Below are 20,032 nucleotides of genomic sequence, written 5' to 3'. Positions count from 1 at the left end.
CTCACACTAGCTTTTGTCAGCTCCACTCTAGTTTTGAACATTCCGCCATTCATTCTTATGGGACCAATTTCACCACAAAAACGGTGATATTTCGTGAACCATTCGGCGAAAAGTTCCACAAAGTAATAGCGCACCAATCCGCACGTTTCCGTATATTACTGCCTATGTAGTGTAAGAACTGTGGGAGGAGTTAGGGGGGAAAATTTGGCTATAATTTGAATAATAAGAATCTATATGTGAGATGACAGGAAGGGGTCGCCATGCAGGAACACTTAATAAAGGAGTTGTTATGTTTAAATACTACACTATGGAGGATCTTTTTCTCTCACCGTGGCCTGGGGTGAGGAGTATATTACTTAGCAGATGTACCTATCGTGAGAGGTCTGGAGTATCATATTTACTACCTGAGAGGGGGACCACAGGTGGAGTACTTTTTCCTCCCTGCACTGTGAATGTTTACATGTTATGTGCAATTAAACCATAGCAACATCTAATGTTTGTGTAGTATTATGTTCAGCAGACTGTGTTCTTCTATTGTTGTGACTTAGATGATGTTCAGAGCACATTTTATGCCCAATTCATGCAAAACTCCACGGAATCCCAAGGGGTTCACATACTTTTTCTTTCAACTGTATTACCCGGTTGACTGTCTTGATACGCACCACGTCCTAAGCTATAGGTAGGTATTTTTACTGTGGCTCATTTCACAGGTTGAGAGCCACTTATCCACAAACATTCACTCCTCCTTTCCGTTTTACCTCACCCTAAGCCCTCTCCCCCAACCCACTCCCCCTCCCCCCCCCTCCCTTTTTTTCTTCTATACTTACCTTTACCACCTCATTATTCTACTTACTATCTAACCTTCTCTCTACCTGATCTCTAGCCCCCACCTATACTCTACTCCTATCTTCGTTTTCGTACCATAACCGATACAGAACGCTGTCCTTCAGACGGACGTACCACGCCCCATATCACTCACACATCCAATTCTTAGACTCGTGAATCAGATCCAAAGCTTTAGCATGTGCTGTTCATATTCTTCATCACACACTTCACACTCCCCTGACAGATAATCCTGCTGAAAGGTCAAAAGACAATATATCTCTCTGCTCACTTCTTATATGCCGTACATTTCCTGCACTGTAATATTACATTGAGACAATGTTTTACAACGTTATGCTTTGTATTGTCTGTTATGCTTTGACCCGTCTGCGACACGGGAAGCGCCATACAGTGATATGTCCGACTTTGGATTCACGTCTGTACATGTATTCTTATGACTGCTTTCTTCTAATAAAAATCTTTCTTGGAAAAATGTATTAGTTAATCTGATGGTTTGATGGCTCCTGTGGACAGGTGTCTTTTATACAGGTAACACAATGAGATTGGCAGCACTCCCTTTAAGAGACTGCTTCTAATCTCAGCTTGTTACCTGTATGAGAGACACCTGGGAGCCAGAAATCCTGCTGAATGATAGGGGATCCAATCCTTCTTTCCCTCATGAACATGCAGATCCGTCATCATTTGTTAGACGCATTTCTGCTGAATTTGTTGTTGTATTCTGTCTCTCAGTGTTACACCGAACATTCCATTGTTAGACCGATCATTTCTGTGTGAGGGGCGAACATTCCATTGTTAGACCGATCATTTCTGTGTGAGGGGCGAACATTCAGCATCAGCCGGGGAGCAAATGCACATTTCCTTCACTGTGTGTACCTGAAATATATATATTGCCTTGGATCAGATTCCTGATAATGACTACAGCGGACCAAGCCAACAGAATGTGTGTCAGCTCACCCCTTGTAGGCTGCTCCGGGGCCACATGTGAGCGGGTGACAATATCGGGGCCACAATTAGGAGACAATTGTCACTCCATAATAGGAAGTGACTGTACAAGGATGTTGATGGCGGGATCACCAAGGATTCCTTTAATAGAAGCTAAAGAAGCGTCATTGCCTTTACATGTATGTACGTGTTATGACTCCCGTGTGCTTTCACCGCTTGTCATAGTTTCTTTCTCATTTGCACTGAATAGGATAATATCTGTGGCCAGACTTCCAATACTGGGCTGTGCCTTCAGGATCCGGGCCTTCTGCTCATCACTGGCGTCCTCCAGATCATCAATAACCGCAATCACATTCTCCTTCCCTGTGTATAAAGACATCACGTTACATCCAATACATACATGATGTCCATGCAACACAATTACATAGGACCAATGCAGCAGGTGGGATAGTAGTAGCAGCAGTAGGGATAGTAGTAGTTCTGGTAGTAGCTGTAGTAGGAATAGTAGTAGTTGGGGTAGTAGGAGGTGTAGTAGGAATAGCAGTAGTTGGGGTAGTAGGAGGTGTAGTAGGAATAGCAGTAGTTGGGGTAGTAGGAGGTGTAGTAGGAATAGTAGTAGTTGGGGTAGTAGGAGGTGTAGTAGGAATAGCAGTAGTTGGGGTAGTAGGAGGTGTAGTAGTTGGAATAGTAGGAGGTGTAGTAGGAATAGTAGTAGTTGTGGTGGTAGCTGTAGTAGGAATAGTAGTAGTCGGGGTAGTAGCAGCAATAGGAATAGTAGTAGTTGGGGTAGTAGCTGTAGTAGGAATAGTAGTAGTCGGGGTAGTAGCAGCAATAGGAATAGTAGTAGTTGGGGTAGTACCACCAGTAGGAGTAGTAGTAGTTTTGATAGTAGCAGCAGTAGGAATAGTAGTAGTCAGGATAGTAGAAGCAGTAGGAATAGTAGTAGTTGGAGTAGTAGGAGGTGTAGTAGTCGGGGTAGTAGCAGCAATAGGAATAGTAGTAGTTGGGGTAGTACCACCAGTAGGAGTAGTAGTAGTTTTGATAGTAGCAGCAGTAGGAGTAGTAGTAGTTTAGGTAGTAGCTGTAGTAGGAATAGTAGTAGTCGGGGTAGTAGAAGCAGTAGGAATAGTAGTAGTTTAGATAGTAGCAGATGTGGGAATATTAGTAGTTGGCGTGGTAGCTGCAGTAGGAAGAGCAGTTGAGGTAGTAGCTGCAGTAGAAAGAGTAGTAGTTAGGATAATGGCATCAGTAGGAATAATAGTAGTTGGGATAGTAGCAGAAGAATGAATAGTAGTATAAACTAGTAGTTGTAGTATTCGTTGTAGTTGGGGTAGTAGCAGCAGTAGGGACAGTAGTAGTTGGGGTAGTAGCTGCAGTAAGAAGAATAGTTTTGGTAGTGGCTGTAATAGTAATAGTAGGGATAGTAGTAGTTGAGATAGTAGTTGTAGTAGGATTAGTAGTAGTTGGGGTAGGTGCCTTTGTAGTCATAGTAGTAGTTGAGGTAGTAGGTGTAGTAGGTATAGTAGTAGTTAGGGTAGTAGGAGGTGTAGTAAAAATAGTAGTAGTTGGAGTAGTAGCCTTTGTAGGAATCGTAGTAGTTGGAGTAGTAGCCTTTGTAGGAATAGTAGTAGTAGGAGGTGTCATAGGAATAGTAGTAGTTGGGGTAGTAGGAGGTGTAGTAGGATTAGTAGTAGTTGGGGTAGTAGGAGGTGTAGTAGTTGGAATAGTAGGAGGTGTAGTAGGAATAGTAGTAGTTGGAGTAGTAGCCTTTGTAGGAATCGTAGTAGTTGGAGTAGTAGCCTTTGTAGGAATAGTAGTAGTAGGAGGTGTCATAGGAATAGTAGTAGTTGGGGTAGTAGGAGGTGTAGTAGGATTAGTAGTAGTTGGGGTAGTAGGAGGTGTAGTAGTTGGAATAGTAGGAGGTGTAGTAGGAATAGTAGTAGTAGGGGTAGTAGGAGGTGCAGTAGGATTAGTAGTAGTTGGGGTAGTAGGAGGTGTAGTAGGAATAGTAGATTGTAAGCTTGAAAGAGCAGGGCCCTCAATCCCCTCATGTTTTGCATTGTATTGGTATTGTTCTGTCACATGTTCTGTCCCCCTTTGTAATGTACAGCGCTGAGCGAACTATTGGCACTTTATAAATACTGTGTAATAATAATAATAATATAATAATAGTAGTAGTTGGGGTAGTAGGAGGTGTAGTAGGAATAGTAGTAGTTGGGGTAGTAGGAGGTGTAGTAGGATTAGTAGTAGGAGGTGTTGTAGGAATAGTGGTAGTTGGGGTAGTAGGAGGTGCAGTAAGAATAGTAGTAGTTGGGGTAGTAGCTGTAATGGGAATAGCAGTAGTTGGGGTAGTAGTAGCAGTAGGAAGCAAACTGTGACTCTATATAGGTCCTCGATTAAAATAAATAACTAATAATAATCATCATTAGTGTTGGTAGTAATATCAGTAGTAGCGATGGTGGTAATTGTAGGGGGAGTAATATCAGTAGTAGTGATGGTGGTAAGTGTAGGGGGAGTGATATCAGTAGTAGCGATGGTGGTAATTGTAGGGGGAGTAATATCAGTAGTAGTGATGGTGGTAATTGTAGGGGGAGTAATATCAGTAGTAGCGATGGTGGTAATTGTAGGGGGAGTAATATCAGTAGTAGTGATGGTGGTAATTGTAGGAGGAGTAATATCAGTAGTAGTGATGGTGGTAATTGTAGGGGGAGTAATATCAGTAGTAGTGATGGTGGTAAGTGTAGGGGGAGTAATATCAGTAGTAGCGATGCTGGTAATTGTAGGGGGAGTAATATAAGTAGTAGCGATGGTGGTAATTGTAGGGGGAGTAATATAAGTAGTAGCGATGGTGGTAATTGTAGGGGGAGTAATATCAGTAGTAATGATGGTGGTAATTGTAGGGGGAGTAATATCAGTAGTAGCGATGGTGGTAATTGTGGAGGGAGTAATATCAGTAGTAGCGATGGTGGTAATTGTGGAGGGAGTAATATCAGTAGTAGCGATGGTGGTAATTGTAGCGGGAGTAATATCAGTAGTAGCGATGGTGGTAATTGTAGCGGGAGTAATATCAGTAGTAGTGATGGTGGTAATTGTAGGGGGAGTGATATCAGTAGTAGTGATGGTGGTAAGTGTAGGGGGAGTAATATCAGTAGTAATGATGGTGGTAATTGTAGGGGGAGTAATATCAGTAGTAATGATGGTGGTAATTGTAGGGGGAGTAATATCAGTAGTAATGATGGTGGTAATTGTAGGGGGAGTGATATCAGTAGTAGTGATGGTGGTAATTGTAGAGGGAGTGATATCAGTAGTAGCGATGGTGGTAATTGTAGAGGGAGTAATATCAGTAGTAGCGATGGTGGTAATTGTAGGGGGAGTGATATCAGTAGTAGTGATGATGGTAATTGTAGGGGGAGTAATATCAGTAGTAGCGATGGTGGTAATTGTAGAGGGAGTAATATCAGTAGTAGCGATGATGGTAATTGTAGGGGGAGTGATATCAGTAGTAGCGATACTGGTAATTGTAGAGGGAGTAATATCAGTAGTAGCGATGGTGGTAATTGTAGGGGGAGTGATATCAGTAGTAGCGATACTGGTAATTGTAGAGGGAGTAATATCAGTAGTAGCGATGGTGGTAATTGTAGGGGTAGTAATATCAGTAGTAGTGATGGTGGTAATTGTAGAGGGAGTAATATCAGTAGTAGCGATGGTGGTAATTGTAGGGGGAGTAATATCAGTAGTAACGATGGTGGTAATTGTAGGGGGAGTAATATCAGTAGTAACGATGGTGGTAATTGTAGGGGGAGTAATATCAGTAGTAGCGATGGTGGTAATTGTAGGGGGAGTAATATCAGTAGTAGCGATGGTGGTAATTGTAGCGGGAGTAATATCAGTAGTAGAGATGCTGGTAATTGTAGGGGGAGTAATATCAGTAGTAGCGATGGTGGTAATTGTAGGGGGAGTAATATCAGTAGTAGTGATGGTGGTAAGTGTAGGGGGAGTAATATCAGTAGTAGCGATGGTGGTAATTGTAGGAGGAGTGATATCAGTAGTAACGATGGTGGTAATTGTAGGGGGAGTGATATCAGTAGTAGCGATGGTGGTAATTGTAGGGGGAGTAATATCAGTAGTAGCGATGGTGGTAATTGTAGGGGGAGTAATATCAGTAGTAGCGATGGTGGTAATTGTAGGGGGAGTAATATCAGTAGTAGTGATGGTGGTAATTGTAGGGGGAGTAATATAAGTAGTAGTGATGGTGGTAATTGTAGTGGGAGTAATATCAGTAGTAGTGATGATGGTAATTGTAGGGGGAGTAATATCAGTAGTAGTGATGGTGGTAAGTGTAGGGGGAGTAATATCAGTAGTAGTGATGGTGGTAATTGTAGGGGGAGTAATATCAGTAGTAGCGATGGTGGTAATTGTAGGGGGAGTAATAGTAACTGGATTATAATTTGGACATTTTTTATGGTAAACTTTCTAAAGAAAAACAAATATGGAATATACTTTTTTTGAAAATAAATTGCCACAAGCCAGTATTGTGATGGGAGTCACTTTGGGTGGGGGGCCCATGGAACACAGCTTACTTTGGAGAGGTGGGGAGACCCCTGTCTCATCTCCCCATATCCCTATTATGTGTAAGTCACCCTGTGCCTGTCAGGGTTACAGGGTGATCTGTCCTAATATTGGGGTGGGGAGTTGTTGATTGTTTGATGTTATGTGGTTACATCCCATTGTTCCATTGTGTGTCTTGCTTGGGAGCAAACTATTATGGGATATACAGTGGGGCAAAAAAGTACTTAGTCAGCCACCAATTGTGCAAGTTCTCCCGCTTACAAAGATGAGAGAGGCCTGTAATTGGCATCATAGGGAGACCTCAACTATGAGAGACAAAATGAGAAAACAAATCCAGACAATCACATTGGCTGATTTGGAAAGAATTTATTTGCAAATTATGGTGGAAAATTTGGTGAATATGAAAAGTTCATCTCAATACTTTGTTATGTATCCTTTGTTGGCAATGACAGAGGTCAGACATTTCCTGGAAGTCTTCACAAGGTTGGCACACACTGTTGCTGGTATGTTGGCCCATCCTCCATGCAGATCTCCTCTAGAGCAGTGATGTTTTGGGGCTGTCGCTGGGCAACACGGACTTTCAACTCCCTCCACAGGTTTTCTATGGGGTTGAGATCTGGAGACTGGCTAGGCCACTCCAGGACCTTGAAATGCTTCTTACGAAGCCACTCCTTCATTGCCCGGGCGGTATGTTTGGGATCAATGTCATGTTGGAAGACCCAGCCACGTTTCATCTTCAATGCCCTTGCTGATGGAAGGAGGTTTGCACTCAAAATCTCACGATACATGGCCCAATTCATTCTGTTCTGTACATGGATCAGTCATCCTGGTCCCTTTGCGGAGAAACAGCCCCAAAGCATGATGTTGCCACCCCCATGCTTCACAGTAGGTATGGTGTTCTTTGGATGCAACTCAGCATTCTCTCTCCTCCAAACACGACGAGTTGTGTTTCTACCAAACAGTTCTATTTTGGTTTCATCTGACCATATGACATTCTCCCAATCCTCTTCTGGATCATCCAAATGCTCTCTAGCAAACTTCAGACGGGTCCGGACATGTACTGGCTTACGCAGGGGGACACGTCTGGCACTGCAGGATCTGAGTCCCTGGCGGTGTAGTGTGTTACTGATGGTAGCCTTTGTTACGTTGGTCCCAGCTCTCTGCAGGTCATTCACTAGGTCCCCCCCCGTGTGGTCCTGGGATTTTTGCTCACCGTTCTTGTGATCATTTTGACCCCACGGGGTGAGATCTTGCGTGGAGCCCCAGATCGAGGGAGATTATCAGTGGTCTTGTATGTCTTCCATTTTCTAATTACACTGTTCAACTAATTTTTATTTTTTGCCAGTTTTGGAAACAAAAGGATCCATTTCTTAATGAATTTCACATTCTGAGTTCAAATATAACAATGAAATTTGTCAATTGGCTCTAGTTTTTCTGTAAACGGAAAGTTTTCTACTATAGGCGTAATGACTACATAATGCACAATAATTATATAGATAGATGTCTTTCCACAAATATAAAGCAAGTGATATTGACTACATAACAAAGCCTAAATGGCAGAATATATTGCATAGGATTACCAAGAAAAATGATAGCCATAAGCTAAGTTGAATCATTTTAATACTTAGGATTCTCACTAGTTTTGTCTTCAGTTTGTGTCGGTTTTGCTTCTCTTGGCTTTTCTCTTGTATTCGAGGAAAGGGCTATCTCTTACAACTGCACGTGACTACACGCGTCAGGTTCTTCCTCACTTGACTCAACCACGAAGGATTCTGGTGCTTTAGGAATTGGTAGCCCCTCTCCATGAGGAACTGGACGTATTGCCGATGGAATATTTGGATAGTGCACAGATAACTTTTTCTTCTTATTTAGCCCTTTTACAATTGGAGGCACCATACAAAAGTAACAATTACTAACATGATCTGTTGGCTCTCTCCAAATCATTGGCACAGCGAAAGGCATAGATGCCTTTTTTCCATTCAACCATTGCTCCAGTGCCGTCCCACAAGAATTGCAGCATATATGTGGTGCCCAGCTCTTGTCCTGGTCTGCTATCTTGCAGCCAAAATACAAGTTGTAGGCTTTCTTAATCATTCCTGTTATCCTCCTTTTTTGTGAGATAAAAGTTATTTCACTGCAGATATAGCAGAAATTATCTGCTTTATTCACACAAGTTCGAGGCATTACTGAGTAGCCTATATAAGCAGAAAACGAAATGTAAAGACGCTGTCCAATCAGCTACAGATACTGCAGCTTTTATGCAGTGAAGTGATGCAATTAAAGGCTAATATTGCATCATCTCAGTATACATGCAATTTTCTATTGGTCACCAGTATCAATTGCGCAATATGCAGCTGAAGTTGCATCATAATTTTGAATGGCTTACGTCATTAGATGGGTGAATATATCATGGAAACTAGAGCCAATCAACATTTTTTAGGGTCATTTTCGTTTTCAGCACCCCAAAATTATGTAAGATTAGCTAATTTTATGCCCAAAACTTTTTACCTGTTGAACAGTGTTATTGCTCCCACAGTTGATTTGTTCACACCAAGCTGCTTGCCTATTGCAGATTCAGTTTTCCCAGCCTGGTGCAGGTCTACAATTTTGTTTCTGGTGTCCTTCGACAGCTCTTTGGTCTTCACCATAGTGGAGTTTGGAGTGTGACTGTTTGAGGTTGTGGACAGGTGTCTTTTATACTGAAAACAAGTTCAAACAGGTGCCATTGATACAGGTAATGAGTGCAGGACAGAGGAGCCTCTTAAAGAAGAAGGTACAGGTCTGTGAGAGCCAGAAATCTTGCTTGTTTGTAGGTGACCAAATACTTATTTTCCACCATAATTTGCAAATAAATTCTTTCCAGATCAGCCAATGTGATTGTCTGGATTTGTTTTCTCATTTTGTCTCTCATAGTTGAGGTCTACCTATGATACCAATTACAGGCCTCTCTCATCTTTGTAAGTGGGAGAACTTGCACAATTGGTGGCGGACTAAATACTTTTTTGCCCCATTGTATGTGATTATGTGTATTAGCTTAGTGGGGGGGGGGGTGTCTATCTCCTGGTTTACTTCAAGACTGGTGTCGTCTAGTCTTGTATGGTCGGCTGTGGTGTCTGTTTAACGGAAGTACTCAATCGCTGTCTGGGTCGGTTCCGTTACATTGGTGGCAAGCGGTGGGATTGTGCTTCCTGACTGTGAACACGTCCAAACCACCACCGGGATTCAAGATCAGGAAAGTACTGTAGATGTCGGTCACCCCAGTGGAGATTTGGACCTGGCATCAGAGTTCCCGGGGCTGCTGCGGATCGTTCTTCCAACATACCCCAGGACTGTGTCTGTGGATGAGTACCTGGAGCTCAGGCAGTGGATTCAGGTGGTGGAGCCCTCCAGGTTGCTGGTATGTACAAGGGCAAGTGCTATCCAACCACAGGGTAACGGGCCAGGGACCAATGGGAGTTACGGATGCCATTCCTGGGAGAGCGACCCCAGGAGCAATGGGTGACTGAGTTGGACAGGCTGGTCCAGCAGGAGATAGAGCTGGACAACCGATATCGGGCTCTGCAATGGCACACAGAGCAGAAATATTTAGGGGTGACAACAGAATGCTCTCCTGAGGGATATGACTTTGGTGGGCCTGGGTTGCTGTGGGAGAGCCTTACAGATCATTTTGTGTTTGGCGATGAAGGAGAACCTACCCTTGAGGATCTACAAGAAGACAAAGAGGCTATGTTCAGTCTCACAGGGGTCTCAGAGCTTGAACCAGATCTGGAATACTTGCTGATGAAAGAACAGCATCTGGAAAGGGTATACAGGCAACTGCTAAAACATGTTCAGCAGCATGCCCAAGAATCAGCTCTGGAAATTCCAGAGATTGCCATCCCCAAACCTGAAGTGCTGACAAAAGGGCAGAGCTCTGCTAGCCTCTGCCCAGCACTGGTGACATCTTCTGGGTTCCACGGACAGGAGATGGTGAACCCCTATCCCCAGACACCAGTTCCAGAGACTGGGGATTTGATTGACTTTTCTGCTGAGGAGGAACGAGCCGTTGCACCTCCAGCAGAAGAGCTGGTATCAGGGCATGGCGTGGTTGACCTCTGCCCACAACAATCAGCACTGCAGGAGCTACAGGAAGAAGATGCAATCGGCACCTCCCAACGGCAGCTTGAGCTGATGTCCGTGGATGGGACTTCGGTCTCCACTGACACAACCCCAGAAAAGGGTCTGGCATTGGGACAGGCGGATGTCAGCCTTACTTTGCGAACACTGGGGGATGTCCATCGAGTCAAAGTGGATGAGACTAAAGTCACCACCTGGATACCCCAGGGATGCTGGGCAGTTGGCCCAGATCCCCAACAGCATGATGGAGCCGGCCCAGCCACCCTGTCTTCTCTCCAGCGGCTGAGAGGACTTCAGGGAGAAGGACTAGTCCGTACTTCTCCACAGTGGTGGGTATGTTCTATGAGAGAGGCAGAGGTTGGCTGGGTGAGTAATGCTATGTTTGGGACAATATGCTTGGGGTACTGTGTGGGTGCTGGCATTGGGAGACTGGAAGTACAGACTAACTTCGGAGTCAACCCGTCTGAGGTCTCCTCCTGTGTTAGTCTCCTGCTGAAAGGGGAGATATGTGACGGGAGTCACTTTGGGTGGGGGGCCCATGGAACACAGCTCACTTTGGAGAAGTAGTGAGACCCCTGTCTCAGCTCCCCATATCCCTATTATGTGTAAGTCACCCTGTGCCTGTTAGGGGTACAGGGTGATCTGTCCTAATATTGGGGGGGGGGGTTGTTGATTGTCTAATGCCATGTGGTTACATCCCATTGTTCTATTGTTTGTCTGGTTTGGGAGCAAACTATTATGGGATGTATGTGTTTATGTGTATTAGCTTAGTGGGGGGTGTCTCCAGCAGCCCTCCCTCCTGATGGGACTGTCTGCTGGTGTGAAGTTTGAATACCTGTGTCTCTTGTTACTAAATGTAGATTGCCCCGCCCTGTGTCATTATGCAGGGAGGGGGGCTTGCCCCCTGAGTGTATATATCTCGTATCTGTGTTCAAATAAACTAGTCTATCTCCTGGTTTACTGCAAGACTGGTGTTGTCTAGTCTTGTATGGTCAGCTGTGGTGTCTGTTGTTGGTGTTCAGACGGGGAAGCGGTAGTCTAACGGACGTACTCAAGCTCAGTCTGGGGTCGGTTCCATTATAAGTATGTTTTTTTTTTCAAGTAGAACTTCAGTCCAAACTTTCTTTTATTGGAGAAGGACTAGAACTTTTATGTTTTATTGCCGTCTGGACTCCATGTGTGAAGTGTACCTCCTATGGTGTCACCAGGGGAAGATGTGGAATATAAAGCTCCAACAGGAAAGCAGCCTCAGCAGTCATGTCCTCATAGTACATAGTACTCAGGTCTGGCAGTTGGCTGCTCGGACACCCAGCATTACATCATGGAGTAAAGGGGAGAGGGTCACATGCCTCAGGTATGTTTCTTTCCCATGATGGGTGAACAGAGAAATGGGGAGCTGAGGGAATGAGCAGCAGATAGGTGGGTAAATAACGGAGCCTGTTGCTTTGCTTCAACGGACAAACCAGAGGTTCCCTTAAATGTGGACTTGGGAATAAAGATGTTTATATTTCCTGTTTTATAGGGACCATCTTGGAATGGTTATTGTGTCTAAGCAGTACCCTGAAAATCTACCTTTTGTTTGGAATTCCTCCAGAGAAATTGCAGTGAAATTCCTGTGCCTAGGCATTCTCTTTCTGTAGATGCAGTGAGAGATCATCTAAGGCACTGTTGCCTCTGATTGCTAGTCTCACCAGATTCAGAGTGAGATTTGGTGATGGTGCTACTATACTGCTCACGGTTCTCCTTGCTGGAGAGGAATCTGTACCTGAGGACCTGCTTTGTAAGGATGTCCCTGCAATCCAATCTGTGCTCCCTCCACCTCTCCTACACCAGCTATCAGATCACTGGTCATCGGGGGCATCTCTGACATGAAGAAGCAAATCCCTTCCTACGATATCCACCTCCACACAGACACACAGTGCAGAACAAAGCAAGACATAACAAAGCTCACTAGATATTTCCTAAGCAAGCAGAATTATGTGAATAAAGTAGCTGACCATGGTGGGGGATGGGCAGTGATGAACCCTACTACCCGAATCATACATGATGGAACATCAGCCCATGTAGCCGTCTGTGTTATGAATCAGACACATATATGATGACCTCTTACCTAGGCTTTCACACAGATATTTCAGCTCCTCATCATATAAAGAGTCAATGACATCCACAATGTTGATTCGTCCTCTTTTCTTGGTGTGATACAAAATACCGAACGTGCACCGAGAGACGGCCTCCCTGAACTGCTGCCATCCATTGTTGGAGATGTACTGAGGAAGGACGGTGAAAACTGTGTTATGGAAGGGCTCCGATTTTAGTCGGTTGATAAGCCATTCATAGTCACTCTCTGATGACCTTGAAAAGATCCCAACTGTGTGATATCCTGGAAGATACCACTATATAATGAAAGATACAAAACAATAATCATTAGATAACAGCAAAAAGAGAAATTCTAGTACAGTAGACTAAATCCATGACTATGAAGGAGAAGCACCTCTAAGTGCAGCAGACCACTTTAATGTAGTGTATTAATCTACCTAAATGTGAGTGTTCCTACTTTTATACTACATGAAAGTGGTCTGCTGCACTTGGAGGCGCTTCTCCTTCTCTCCTTAACACACAGTCTGCTACAGTACTATATGGAGCTTGCCCTTAGTGCCAAACGGACCCCCCAATTCAAGTCACCCTAACCATCTATATCTACTATCAGACTGTTCCAGACTTGGTTTCAGTATTTGTGCTGATTATTACTTCTCTTAAATCCATGACTATGAAGCCTGCAATGTCCTTAGCCAAGGAGTGCTCAACCTTTTGAAGAGTGAGGGCCACCTAAGTGCTTTGGTAACCAGTCGTGGGCCACAATGAACTACTTATCTTTGAATAAATTGGCCAAAGTTTTGATTAATTACTACACTATGAGTATTTTCTATTCTATATTTCTTTTTTGATCATTGGATGGGATATTCTTGGAAGTATAACAATTCTTAAAGTGGAAAGATCATTTTATATGTGCAAGAGGATTTCCTTTGTGGATCACCCGTCGTTCCGATTCCCCATTATATGGCGTTTACTGACCAGTACTAGAGATGAGCGAATTATTCAAAAATTTGGTTCGGCTGATTCGCCGAATTCGCCGAATAAATTCGCTTCGAGCCGAATATATTCGCTGCGAATTTAACTTATAAAAAGGGTGTTTCTAGGCTTCAGAGAGCCTTTATATTAGTGCAGAACACTGTACCTTTAATTTAAATGCCCTTGGAGTCTGCTGGGGAAGAGAAATAATACTGTCAGTCAGTATGACATGCAGATGAGTGCCGTCGATCTTAGAATCACCGCACACTTCACTCATTTGGGCAGTCACGGGGCCAAAACCAGAGTGTGGAGCCACAGTGTGGCGGTGGAGGCAGCAGCAATGGGAGGCCATACAGCACCCTATGACAAAATGGAACCCACCAGCAGTGTGAGGAGACCTGAAAGTGGCACATGGCAGATTAGTGGAATGCACTAATCACCCAAAAAATATTACCGCCACCCGGCGTGTAAATGGATTTAACTCTTTGAACGTACAATAGTGGTTGTGAAGCAGAAAGTCAGTTTATTGTACACAATCGGTCAATTGCAGCTTGCCGTTGGCTGGAAACTGTACGTTTGTGTCACTGGAATGCACTAATCACCCAAAAAATATTACCGCCAGCCGGCGTGTAAATGGATTTAACTCTTTGAACGTACAATAGTGGTTGTGAAGCAGAAAGTCAGTTTATTTTGCACAATCGGCAAACTGCAGCACCAACTGTGCACGACAGCCACCAAAAAAAAAAAGGGTGTATGTCACTTTAAATTTTTGATTCTTTGATAGCTGTGGCCCTAAGTAACGATTCTGTGTCCCTGAGTAACGATTCTGTGTCCCTGAGTAACGATTCTGTGTCCCTGAGTAACGATTCTGTGGCCCTAAAGTCTCTGTGGCCCTAACTCTGTCCCTTAATACACACAGGTCTGTCTCTCTTGAATGACCGGAGGCTAATGGAGAATTCTAAGATGGCCGCGATTTATAGCTCTACCATTACACAGTGCTGGCTGGCTGCTGATTGGCTAATGCGATCACATGTCATGAATGCATTATGGGTCAGCGCGCCTTGTCTGCGCGCCTTCCCAGAGATCCCCGCCCCATCTTCTCTGTCCATTTTCTCCGTCGCCACACATGTAGCCGCCATTTTTGGGAAAATTCGATTCGTGCATCCGAAGTTTGCTAATCTTCGGATTCGTCGCGAATCGAATTTTTCCAAATCTTCGGAACGAATTCCACTTCGTCATGTTCGATTCGCTCATCTCTAACCAGTACTATTGAGGATTTTCCATCACGGAGCCATTATTCCTTCCGGGAGACGATATCCATTGAAAATATTGATCATATCTACTCTTCATCACACTGCACTTACGGACCGCTTTATCTGGTCAAGGCGTCCGATAAGGCCATTTTTCTGGATGTATGGTGTTGGTGTATATGGTCAAGATCAGTCTCCTAAAGTTTTCGTTTTATTATGTTTTGAGGACTTTTCAAGATTTTAATTTGGACTTTACCATTATATTATTTTCTTTCATTAGCGCTGCATTTTCTTTAGTTTACAATGTCATAGGCCAGGTGGCCTTGCTGTATGTTCACAGTCACCTGTTATCTGACCAAAAAGTCATTGGTCCACCAACATGACCTTATCATGTCTTCTCCTCATCCCTGGACTTTAGTTGTTTGCCTGAAATAGAGGTGGTGGGCTTTAGATGTCCATGATCAGAGAACAGACCAAACACACAACCCAGAAAATGTAAGGACCCCGGGGATGTAACTGTGAGAAGGAATCAGCTTCATCATACACTTCTCTACTTCTAGCAGGTCGTTCATCATCTCACCCTACTGGTGAATGTGTTCTACTCACAAATAATTGTAATGTCTTAAAACCTTCTTCTGTTGATTTGAGTGGAGATTATCCTGTTGCATATACAGTTGTGTTCAAAATAATAGCAGTCAGACATCACTAACCGGATCAATCACTGTTTTTGGTAGAAATGATATTTCTACATGGCAAATAATTTCCTAGCAGGTGTAGTAGAGTCATAGAAATCCAACAGACCCGACAGTCATGACATGCATGCTGCTGATTCTGTGTCATTGAATCACTCATTGAAAGGGGCGTGTTCAAAATAATAGCCGTGTGGAGTTCTATTAGTGAGGTCATTCATTCTTTGAAAAACAGGTGGCAATTATTGCCCTTATTTAAGGAAGGAAGGCAGCAAATGTTGGACATGCTGGTTACAGTGCATTTCTCTCTGAAATTCTGAGGAAAATGGGTCGTTCCAGACATTGTTCAGAAGAACAGCGTACCTTGATTAAAAAGTTGATTGGAGAGGGGAAAACATATAAAGAAGTGCAGAAAATGATCGGCTGCTCAGCTAAAATGATCGCAAATGCTTTAAAATGGCAACCAAAACCTGAAAGACGTGGAAGAAAGCAAAAAACTACCATTGGAATGGATAGAAGAATAGCCAAAATGGCGCGGACTCAGCCAACAATCAGCTCCAGGAAGATGAAAGAAGGTGTGACGTTCCCTGTGAGGACTGTTACAATTAGAAGACGCTGATGTGAAGCCAAGCTATCTGCAAGAAGTCCCCGCAAAGTCCCACTGTTGGGAAAAAGACGTGCTGAAGAGGTTACAATCTGCCAAAGAGCACATTGACTGGCCTAAAGAGAAATGGCGCAACATTTTGTGGACTGATGAAAGTAAGATTGTTCTTTTTGGGTCTAGTGGGCGGAGACAGTTTGTCAGACGACCCCCAAACACTGAATTCAAGCCACAGTACACTGTGAGGACAGTGAAGCATGGTGGTGCAAGCATCACGATATGGGGATGTTTCTCATACTACGGTGTTGGGCCTATTTATCGCATACCAGGGATCATGGATCAGTTTGAAGACATCAGAATACTTGAAGAGGTCATGCTGCCTTATGCTGAAGAGGAAATGCCCTTGAAATGGGTGTTCCAACAAGACAACGACCCCAAACACACCAGTAAACGTGCAACATCTTGGTTCCAGACCAACAAGATGGACGTTATGGAGTGGCCAGCCCAATCCCCGGATCTTCATCCAATAGAAAACTTGTGGGGTGACATCAAAAATGCCGTTTCTGAGGCAAAACCAAGAAATAGAGAAGAACTGTGGAATGTGGTCCAATCATCCTGGGCTGGAATACCTGATCACAGGGGCCAGAAGTTGGGGGACTCCATGCAACACAGATGTACAGCAGTTCTCAGAAACAGTGCGACTACAACCAAATATTCATGAAGTCATTCAAAGGAAAGCAAAATCTTCAAACATTTCTCAGTTTATATAGTGAATGTTTGAGTTTGTAAAGAAGAATACAAACACGGCCATTTTTTTGAACCGTCTAATATTCACTTTTCTTCCATTTTTTTTAGAGGAACAACACAAATTTGATGTATTTTTCTTCATGTTGTGATTTGGAATAGAATGTGTCGTGTTCCCAATGCATTTGTGTGGATGGAAATAAAAGCTATTAGAAGGATTTTCAGCTTTATTCACTTTTTTCATCACACTGCTATTATTTTGAACACAACTGTATAAAGGGGTTCTATTTTATCATATCATATTTCATGCTTCTATACATAGGTATTGTAAATATTCTTACCCCAATGAATGAGTAGGTACCTAAAATGAATTAAAAGAATAAAGTCACAATAAGGGACAAAGAAAATTGTGAAGAAATTATCGCAACCGAAAACAAAGACAACTTACTTATTATGATCTTTCTGATCTTCTCTATTTTTCCTCCAAAAGAAGCTAAAACAAATGTAAGGCATACAACATATAAGACATATAATAAGACATCAGCAAAGGCAGAGATGCTTTCATCACGGGAACAACTTTTAGCTTGATCTGGAGAACATGTATAACCACTTCAGATTCACAAGATTTTACCCCCTCCCATGACCAGGCTATTTTTTGCTATTTAGCACTGTGCTACTTTAACCACTTGCCCTCCTGGAGGATTATCCCCCCCCCCCCCCCCCACCCTCCTGACTAGGCCATTTTTTAATGTTGCGCTGCACCCAAATGAAATGTATGTCCTTATATCCCACAAATAGAGCTTTCTTCCGGTGGTATTTGATCGCCTGTGCGGTTTTTATTTTTTGAGCTATAAAAAAAATGACTGACAATTTTGAGAAAAAAACTGTATTTTGGGCTATTTGCTATTAAACATGTCCAGTAAAAAAAATTAAAAAAAAACAAATTTCATCATAAATTTAGGCCAAAATGTATTCTGCTCCGTGTCTTTGCTAAAAAAAATCCCAATACGGGTAAATTAATTGATTTATGTGAAAGTTATAGCGTTTACAAATGGCAGTATAGATCCTGGGATTTATTTTTCTACTAGTAATGGCAGCGATCAGCGACTTTTAGAAGGACTGCGGGCAACATTATGACACTGGGGGGGAAGCTAACTTGGTGTCATTGACATCCCCAGTGACACCAATTCAGTAATCAGTGTTAAAAGGAAGCACTGACACTGTACTAATGGCACTGGGCAGGAAGGGGTTAACATGAGAGGTGATCAAAGGGTTAACTATATGTAGGGTGTGTTTTACTAGGGGGCGGGGGGGTGCTTCACTGTGATTGGGATGGCTGTGCTGTGCAGTGTGCCCGAGCTGACAGGGAGGAAGAGTGTTTGTAAATCAGAGATGCTCGGTAATCACTGGGTGCCGGAGTGTAATTGCCCCGGTGATTGGAAGCCATGACCGTGAATGGTGGCGCGGGTAGGGCGCGCACCCCCTACCCAGAAATGCAAAATCACGTATATATACACATTTTTGTGCACCCGTGCCGCCTTTAGCAATATTTCTGCAACAGGGCGGTCAGGAAGCGGTTAACTGGCAATTGCTCAGATATGCAACACTGTATCCAAACAAAGATTATATCTTTTTTTTCACACAAATAGAACTTTCTTTTGGTGGTATTTGATCTCCATTGGGGTTTCTATTATATAAATTAAAAAGACGTAAAAAGTTTGGAAAAAAAATATTTTTTACTTTCTGCTACAAAAATTTCCAAAAACAATAAATGAATCATTAAATTGTTGAGTCTTCATGTATAATCCAGGATGATCAGATGTTTTAGAACTTATCAATGTGATCTCTATCCAATGCTATAAGTTGTGTATACAGAGAACCCCCGGTGGGACTTTAATGCAGCAATAGGATCATACATATATTGAAAAAGACATTTGCTTAAAAAAGATTATCAACTTTATTACATACACATTTCCATTGTAATGTTACATACATGATATCTAATTGTTTGCATAATATTTGGATCTTTCAGTCTTTCATGCCACTTTGGTCTTTGTTCAGTGGGATTTGACATACTTCCATTCCTTGGAGAAATGATTATCTCGAATTTACCACTTTTTCCTTGAGTTGTTACATCCATTACCGAATGAGATTCGAAATGTTCCATACATTGGCCTGCTTAAGACACGGTCAGTTCCATCTCTTGATATATCTCTTTATGGACTATTCTTGAATGCATATTCTTTTATTACGTAAATCCTTTTGGTCTGATTTGGAATTTAATATTTTGTCTTTCATACCATCTTTAGTCCCATTAGGGGGATGTTCTGGTGCCCCTTTGTCAGTCCTTGTCTGGTGACTTACATCTGACCACTCTTGCCCCCTTGGATGATGCACCCCACCGGAGCATGGTGTCCAGCCTCCCATCCTTGAAGTCATCCTTTCTTTTGCTCTCACATATGCTTTTGTAAGTAAAAAATTCTTTGGTTATGTGAAAACATTTTTTGGGTTATCTGTTTATTTATTTTTGATATATTCATTTATGATTGTTTATATATTTATTAGAAAGTCCTTTGTCTTTCATGCCCTGAGGAAGATCTAGAATATGGAATGATCGAAATGCGTCAGTTTTCCTTTCTTTTCTGTGTGGGTTCATATTTTTGTATTAAGAGTTTTCTTGTAAGAATACTGTCAGAGCAATATTCTTTTTGGAAATCATGTATTTAACATTACAATGGAAATGTGTATGTAATGAAGTTTATAATCTTTTTTAAGCAAATGTCTTTTTCAATATATGTATGATCCTATTGCTGCATTAAAGCCCCACTGGGGGTTCTTTGGGTACATGCATTCATATAGGGACGAGCAGCCAGATACTCGATCCTTTTGGTTAAGTTATGATTTGTTTCCTGCAATTGTTTCATGAAGTCCTCCCATTCTGATTATTGAAGGACATGTGTAGAATTCCAGTGTCTGGGAATTATTTGTCTGGGGAAAAAGAGAAAAAATTGCTAAGCTGGTCATACACACGTAGATGGACCCATCACATAGACTGCATTCATAGAGGAACATTCCACAGAAGAGCATTCAGATGGCACTATGTGAGGGCCAGTCTTTCCAGCAGCCTACCAATGATGCCAGAAGAGAAAGGAAAAGACAACTGTAATTAAGGTATGTACGCTGCAAGTTTATATAGTCTGGGGGAGGGG

General features: G+C 42.7%; 1 protein-coding gene across 1 annotated transcript; it reads right to left on the bottom strand.

Annotated features, from left to right (window-relative positions):
• Window positions 1-820: 820 nt before the first annotated feature.
• On the bottom strand, window positions 821-18,963 carry LOC149437836 (uncharacterized). Its single transcript, XM_089660541.1, has 5 exons — window positions 18,900-18,963; window positions 17,272-17,316; window positions 17,165-17,184; window positions 12,581-12,863; window positions 821-2,148 (listed from the first exon to the last, which is right to left on the bottom strand). The coding sequence occupies exons 1-5, from the start codon at window positions 18,961-18,963 to the stop codon at window positions 1,976-1,978; spliced, it is 585 nt and encodes a 194-aa protein (XP_089516667.1). The 3' UTR covers window positions 821-1,975.
• Window positions 18,964-20,032: the final 1,069 nt, after the last annotated feature.

This window comes from Staurois parvus, unplaced genomic scaffold, assembly GCF_062004578.1.
Source record: "Staurois parvus isolate SC_StPar_1 unplaced genomic scaffold, SC_StPar_1.0 ptg001252l, whole genome shotgun sequence".
NCBI classification, from domain to species: Eukaryota; Metazoa; Chordata; class Amphibia; order Anura; family Ranidae; genus Staurois; species Staurois parvus.
This window is presented reverse-complemented; position numbering and strand designations above follow the sequence as displayed.